The 8,275-nt window shown below is 36.8% G+C and overlaps 1 protein-coding gene across 1 annotated transcript; it reads left to right on the top strand.

Moving 5' to 3' along the window:
- Nucleotides 1–253: 253 nt before the first annotated feature.
- On the top strand, nucleotides 254–3,942 carry LOC136224133 (protein ENHANCED DISEASE RESISTANCE 2). The gene is made up of 3 exons (XM_066012391.1): nucleotides 254–411; nucleotides 1,607–2,574; nucleotides 3,607–3,942. Coding segments are annotated over exons 2-3 (963 nt in total). The 5' UTR covers nucleotides 254–411; nucleotides 1,607–1,612; the 3' UTR covers nucleotides 3,608–3,942.
- Nucleotides 3,943–8,275: the final 4,333 nt, after the last annotated feature.

The raw sequence follows: 8,275 nt of genomic DNA, 5'->3' as shown, positions 1-8,275 counted from the left end.
ATTTATGTCGACCGGTGAAAATTAACAATAGTAAAATTTGTTAGAAATAGGAAGTCCATGTTCCCCAACTTTTTATTAAAGGGCAAATCAGAGTCTAGAGAAACCCAGCTTTAAATGATAGGTGTAAATGCAATCGAGTCAGACTGTCAGTGTCTGACACCGGATTATCCGGTGGATTTACTTCACAGCCTATCATTACATGGGCATGCATCGAGTCTGTTTTTCCGGTTGCCCGTCAGTAATTAAATTAAATTAAATTATTTATCAAACACAAAAACTAAAAAAGCAAAAAGCTTTCTTTCAATCCCTGTCCCTTCCACCCTAATTGATGTGATCTATGCATCTCTTTATTTTCAGGGTTCCTAAAGAATCTTGATTCCTTCCGCATTCTCTCTCTCTCTTCAATCTAAGGTAAGACCTGATTGCCTAATTTTTATTTTTATTTTGCAAATTGATTTATCTTTTGGATTCAATTGGGTGCGAATGGAGCTATGTTTTGATTCATACTAGTACTGTAATTGAATGCTTTTGCTATTTTCTTCCAAGTACTTTTTTCTGGTTTCTTCTAGGCAGCTAGGTTTAGCTGTTTGTTAGCCCTTTAATACATAGTTTGATTTTGTGTTTTCCTTTAGATGTCAATGTAAGGTAAGGGGTAACCTGTAATTTCCTTCTAGAGAGTCCCAGTACCTTGGTTATGACCTGCAAGAAGTAGAATTAGGACCGAGCTGGTGACCGGCGAGTAACTTAATTGAGAGAGAGAGATTATTGTTCTTGTTCTAGCTTGAGCTATGAATGCTCCTTTTATAGGGGTCTCATATGACTAGTGGTCCATAATTTAGTCTTTCAATCTTGGAGAGCTGTGCATTGGGGATTTGATTTCTGTAGAAATGTGTGAGGGGGATTAGTCCCAACAAGGACAAAAAATCCCCATTTATGTTCCCATAGGGTGGGGATGTGGAAAACAATTCCCACTGAGACGAGGATGGAGGCGGGGACAGATACCTCTCCCGATCTCATCCCCATGTATTTTATATGAATTTTTAGATGTTTATTTAGTAAATTGATATGGTACTTATGAATTATGATGCATTTTTTGTATCAAGTACACTAATGTTTTATATGATTATATTTTTGTAGCTTTATTATATGCCAAAATTTTAAATTTCATTAAGAAAAATGTTATTGAGAATTTGAGAAATAAGGAATGAGTATTGTCTCACAAGGACGGGGATGAGAGCTATATTTTTCTCATTTTGTAAATGGGAATGGGGACAGAGATGGGGGAAGCAATCTCTAGTTCCACCCTTCCCCATTTGCAACCCTATGCTGGACACACTTGTTAGGTTGGATAGGACATCATTTGAGTCCATTTGGCTGAGTACGCACGTGATGGGCGAGACCGTGACAATGGCTTATTTGTAGCTTGTTATCACCTTCTAACAAACTTATAATTGAATGGAATCACCACATTGCCTTCAATAGGAACAATATTGTATGCTTCTGTAATTTGTTTGTAAGAGAAAAATGGTTTTTTAACAGTAGAAGTAGAAGAAAAGATGCCTGTTGTTGCTTGCATATTCTCACTGTTAACATCTATGGCAAACAGGATTACATGGCCAACCTGGGTGATGGACCTGAAGGTGAGTGGATAGAGAGCATCAAATCCGAGGGAGCTGTTCCCTTTCTTGAACTAGATGACTGTTCGAACGGTTGGGCTTCCCCGCCCGGAGAGAAGTTTATGGTAAGAGGTCCAGACTATTTTACAACCAAGGTTAAAGTCCCTGCTAATGAATACATTCTAAAGCCTCTCGGCTTTGACTGGATTAAAAGTTCTACCAAGATTGGGGACGTTTTGAGAGATCCGAATAGCCGTGTGAGGAAGGCTATGGATCATGAGTTTCCATCTGGTGACAAGCCCTTTGTTTGGGCATTCAATCTGCAAGTCCCTAGTAAGGATAATTATAGTGCTGTGGCCTATTTTGTTGCCAAGGAACCAATTCCTAAAGGATCGTTGATGGATCAATTCTTGAACGCCGATGATGGGTTTAGAAATTCAAGACTCAAACTGATTGCTAACATTGTTAAAGGCCCCTGGATAGTACGAAAGGCGGTTGGAGAGCAGGCAGTGTGCGTAATCGGGCGTTCTCTAACCTGTAATTACTGCATAGCAGAGAATTATTTTGAATTAGATGTGGATATTGGATCTTCTGTGGTTGCTAGTGCAATAGTTCATCTTGCATTTGGTTATATCACGAAGCTTACCGTCGATATTGCATTTCTTATTGAGGGTCAAACTGAGTCGGAGCTTCCTGAACAAATCTTAGGTGCTGTAAGATTCTCCGAGCTGGACCTCGCTTCAGCTCAGTTGTATGAGCCATCACCTGAATCTCTTGGTGCTTTGCAGTCTAAATTGTCGAAACAGACTTCTTTGTCGAAGCGTTTATGGAAGACACTCGGGCAAGGGTTTTCGCAATTGCTTAAACCAATACCTCAAGAGAGTAGTTCTACTGATGGCTCACCTCGTGCTAATGGAACTTCCACTCTTGAAAGCTGTAACGAAGACACAAAAAAATGGTAAGGATTTATGAATCATTAATTCATTATTATTATTATTATTATCTTGAAACTGTTTATATTTTAGCAACTAAAATTTATCATCTTTGAAATTTGAGTAGTCAGAAGTTGGTGAAATTTAATTCTTGGTCACATCCTAACTAAGGATGTGAACTTAAGGAACTTGTTCATTTGAACTTAAGGATGCTCTGTTTAGTTGCTGCAGCATTATGTCTTTCCTGCTCAATCAAATATCAAACTAATGGAGGCATAGTTTTTTCTTCAAAGATTCTCATTTTAGGACATTCTTTTTTTAGTTATAAGGTCAAAATTTGTCCTTATCATACACCTAACATACGAAATGGTGAAAGTTTACCCCTAATGTTTCCAAGCAAGATCAAGATCGATTTTAGGCCTACCTAACGGATAGTTTGATTAGGTTTGGTTTTATTGTTATTTGACTTCCACATTTGACCTTCCAAAGTTTGTCGATAAAATGGAAGCAATTTTATGCATTTTTTCAGGTTATTTCTAACTGTGTCAATAACACATTAAACATTTTAGATACTTTCGCATTTTTTTATGAGTAGCTTATACGTGACACACTTGGTTATTGGTATATTGTTTATAACTGTGTTAGTAACACAATTACATTTTAGACATAATTAATGTTTGGAAGGTCTGATGTAAAGGTAAATCTTTCCATTCAAATTTTTTGTTTGGTAGGAGTAAATTGATCTTGCTTGAAGATATTAGAAGTAAAGTTTTACCATTTTGTACATCACGGGTAAATATGCATTTCTCCAAAATAATAGGGGTGAATTTGGACCTTATACCTTTTTTTAATTATTGATATTCAATCCCCGAAGATTGAAGATTCCATCTCTGATTTTGGAAAACATTATTTGGTGTTCTCATCTTTCTACTGTGTAATGGTGATGTTTACTTAAATCTTGGATGCCTGCTTCATAACTTGTGGTCATCTATATGTTTTTGCTTATCTTGAGTTTTAATGATTTTAGAGCTAATGGTTACACATAACAATATCTGCAGATAAATCATCATTTGGTCCTTACAGACAGTGCATATACTGGTATATAAGAAGCTTAATCTTGGATTCGTGTTCGAAGATCGAAGGTAAGTTTCGGAGGATCATAACTTGTGCTGCAGAATTCCAAATCCCATTTGATTCTGGTGATTTTTGGATAGACTTTGCATTGGCAGATTGTTAATACTAGTCATATGCCGCACCTTGCGGTAAACTTAATATCTTAAAAAATTATTTATATAGAACATAAAATTATTAGTAGAATTCTTTTTCTTAAACTCTTATGAAGTAAATAATGCATAAATATATGGAGTAGTCCTGTTAAGACGGTGTTTGTTTTATTTTTTCAGAACAACTTTTAGCATTTCACTCAGTGAAATATATTGGTCCTATTTGGTAAAGAGCTTTTTGGAGTAAAATTAGAGGTTTGAGCCACTTTAGAGGTTTTGATTACTCAAACCTCTAATTGTAGGTGTTTGGTGAAGAGGGGTTTGGAAGAGCTTATTGGGTCCAAAAAGCTAATTTTGAAAAGACGGGTTATAGGAGCTTATTGCTCCATCTTTTTTTAATGACATTTTTACTCTTAATTAGTGTCCTTTAATCCCAAATAAATGTTTTGTCATATCTTTATTTTTCATTGTACACAATCAGCTATTAGTAATCAGCTGAATTTTATCCAAAAAAAAAAAAGTTTACACAATCAGTAAGTTTAGCATCCATTTCAAAGAAATATGCCAAATTTGAATAAATCAATCCAAAGTTGAAAGTTTTAACAATGTCTTAATTTGTGGAGACGAATCCTTGATACCCAAATCCTAATTATTTTTGCGGAAACAATAAGAATATAATAAGAATAGATTAAACAAAGAAAATGATGAATTGAAGTATAATAGTGAGAAAAAGGGAAAACAACAACAAAAATCTTGAAGAACAAAAGTATTACAGAAGCAACGGAGACTCGCACCGAAGAAAAGTATTATAGATAAATCAAAAAAGTATTAAACTGATGCTACTTTTTGCAATATAAATTTTGAGATTTTTGATTCATGGAAAAGAACTAAATTACTACTTAGTAGAGAGATAAAGAGAGAGAAAAAGATGAAGATGTAAGCAGGAAATGAGGAGAAAAATAGAAAGAGCGAAAAGACTTCTTATTGAAGAGGAGGTCAAAAGTAAAAAAATGTGGATAAACAGTAATGATACCACGAGTGTAACAAAGTATAAAATAAAGTGGTTTTTATGTTACATTTTGAAGTTTAGTGATCCTATCGTGAAAATGGATAAAATTCTGTGGCCATAGATGTAATTTTTCCCTAGATTTTTACATGTTAACAATAATAACTCATCATAATTTTATCACACACAAGCACTAAGTTCTGTAGAATCTAAATAATGCATTGTGTGTCATGCTAAATTAAAGAAATTTGTAACTAAATTTCTCTCCGTATATACCACTGTATATGATTTATTATTTATTAGGGTAAATAACTTATTAGTCTTGTGTTTTAATAATACAATATTTATCTTTTAACTTTTGAGCTATTTAATAGTTTAATCCATCAAATATTTGAATTATTAAATAATTTAGTCAATCTATAAGAATGTTAAATGCACCTTTTGGCCTTCCCTCTCATCTCTGACCACTATGATCACCATTACAACACATGGACGTTGTGAGTTTCCATATAACACTATATACAAAAATTAGTATTATAGTTAGAACTTTATAATATAACATTAGATGTTATATAATATAACACTATATACAAAATGGACTTCTCTCTCCGCGTGAGAGCTCTTTCTCCATCGTGAGAGTCTAGGGTTTTTTGACCCTCCTCCTTCTTCGTTTCTGGTTAGAGCTTGAGATCGACAGCGGCGACGTGGTTGCGGACGGTAGAGGTGCGGCACAGACGAATTCTTATTTGCAGAACCGTTTCTCTGCTACCGGATGCGAACGACACAACACTTTTCTGGGATAAATTAATTGCTTTTCTCGTTTTTTCTGTTCTTGGAGCAAGAGTCCGATCAAGGCGGCATGGTTCGGAAGGCAGAATCGATCCCCTGCTACCGGAATTGGAAGGCACAGTCACTCCCTGTGTTATCGTTCGATCCTCTCAACTCTCCTTTTCTTGTTGACGTTTTCCAATTTTAAAATTCAAGATCTGTTTATGTTAATTGAATGGTGGATTTGATATGTTATCAAAATCTTGCTTGTGCGTCTTGATTTTGCTTTGGCTCTGATTCAAGATTTGTTTGTGTTAATGAACTGGTGGATTTGATCTGTTAATAAGATTTTGCTTGGCTCTTGATTTTTCTTTGTCGACTGAATTAATGGAGTCACAGATGGAGAATCTTAACATAAACGGTGATGGTCTGGAATTTGACGGCCTGGTGGAAAATCAGGCGACCGCTGACACGGACCTATATCTAATCGGAACCCTAATCTCCGATAAAATGGTAAAAATACACCATCTCTCAAGTATGATGGCGAGAATTTGGAGACCGGGGAGGAAGATGAATGTCACGGAACTGGAAGGTGGTTTGATCCTTTTCCGATTTTACCATGAATATGATCTTAAATGGGTAATTGATAACAGCCCATGGACGTACGATAATTGTTTGCTTCCTGTGCAAATTATCAAGCCAGGATAAGATCCCTCACATGTACCCTTACATAAAGTTGAATTTTGGGTACAGATTTATAATCTTCCCAAGGTTTTTTTCTCTGAAAAGGTCGGTCGGGCCTTGGGTAACCATATTGGAGGTTTTGTTGCCTACGATCAGAGGAACAAACGAACATTCGAAAGACTGTATATGAGAATTAGAGTATGTGTGGATATCCAAGAACCTTTGAAGGTTTCTTATAGAGTTAGGAAGAAAGGGGATGAATGGATTGAGTGTGGTTTTAAGTACGAAAAATTACCCAGTTTTTGCTTTATATGTGGTCTCATTGGACATATTGATAGACACTGTGAAATCTTCCTATCTACAGAGGATCCTGAAAACCTGGTTCGTAAATGGGACTCATCTATAAGGGCACCTTTTAAGAAAGTTGTATCACTGGGAGGGGAACGCTGGTTGAAGGAAGTAGAACCTGATGAAATTGGAGGAAGGAAGGGGCCTCCGAGATCTCTTACCAAGCCGCCATTATCGAAAGGCCCAAAAAATCTACAATTCCTCGACGGGAATCTGGGATGTTCAAATAAACTCTTGGCTGATTCTAATGATACAATTATACCAACAACAGATAAAAGTATGGGCGGGGTTGAGATAATTGAAGAAAGGAAAAGACGCAGAGGGAATAGTGATGGAGGTTCTACTGATAACTCCATTATCAATACTATGGAGATTGATGAGGATAGCTCCAAGTCTGGAGTAAATGAGACAGATAATAACACTGACAAGGATTCTATTACTACAGGTACCGATCCAAAAAACGGGAAACAGGCAGGCCTCAAGGAGCAGGTCTGCCCAGCGATATGAAGATTCTGAGCTGGAACTGCCGTGGACTAGGTAATGCCAAGGCAGTTCCCATTTTTTGTGAACTTGTCAGAGTTCACAAGCCTGATGTTGTCTTTCTCTTTGAAACTTTGGTTTTTAAGTCTCGAAATTGATTTTCTTCGAAATAAAATAAAGTTTGATTCATGCTATTCTGTAGACTGTGTTGGTCGGAGTGGAGGCATATGCATTTTTTGGAAGCACACTAATGATTGTTCTCTGCTTTCTTTTTCTCAAAATCATATTGATATGGAGATTGAAGACGATAAACATGGGAACTGGCGCTTGACTGGTTTTTATGGTTGCCCAGAACGGTCTAGACGAAAGGAATCGTGGCAAATTCTACGAAATTTAGCTTCACAGTCTACTCTTCCTTGGGCTATTATAGGGGATTTTAATGATTTGTTAACTCGTGAGGATAAAAAGGGAACTAATGACCATCCAGAATGGTGTTTTAAAGGGTTCCACGAAACCATGGATGATTGTGGTCTTTCTTCCCTTCCTCTGGAAGGCTATCCGTTCATTTGGATCCGTCATAGAGGTAAATGGAATGAGGTGTAGGAAAAATTATATCGGACGTTCACAACTGATAATTGGCTTAATATCTTCCCTAATGGCTCGTCTCACAATACCATTACGCCAGTGTCTGATCACTCTCCTATCATTCTCCAAATGGAAGACTCTATTACTTCCCGTTCTAGTAAGCAGTTTCGTTTCGAGAATAAATGGATAAGGGAACCTGAGATGGCAAGGATTGTATTAAATGAATGGCTTAATAGTGGTGATAAGAGTTTGTCTGATAGACTGAAGGCAATTGCAGATAGTCTGGATAAATGGGGCCGTGGAATAAATGTGAATTTCAGGAGAGAAGTTAAATACCTTTCAAATCAGCTTGAGGTTTTGCGCAGCTCCAGCCACGGTCAGACGTCGTCTGAATACGAGAAGGTGCAGGCTGATCTTATTAAAATTCTGGTTCAAGAAGACGACCATTGGCGTCAACGCTCCAGAATTCAATGGCTCCAAGAAGGGGATTCTAATTCTCGGTTTTTCCACTCCTTTGCTAATGGAAGAAGACGACGTAACTTCATTCCTAAACTTCAGCGTGACGACGGTAGCATTGCTACTGAAGCTGACGATCTCTGTAAGGTTGCGCAAGAGTATTTTGGTTCTCTTTTC

The sequence above is a fragment of the Euphorbia lathyris genome, chromosome 3 (genome assembly GCF_963576675.1).
Source record: "Euphorbia lathyris chromosome 3, ddEupLath1.1, whole genome shotgun sequence".
NCBI classification, from domain to species: domain Eukaryota; kingdom Viridiplantae; phylum Streptophyta; class Magnoliopsida; order Malpighiales; family Euphorbiaceae; genus Euphorbia; species Euphorbia lathyris.
Note: the sequence above shows the minus strand (reverse complement) of the source record. Positions and strands in the feature narration are given on the sequence as shown.

Bases quoted from the DNA above. Each gene is read 5' to 3' on its own strand.
- LOC136224133 (XM_066012391.1), top strand. From the start codon at position 1,613: ATGGCCAACCTGGGTGATGGACCTGAAGGTGAGTGGATAGAGAGCATC.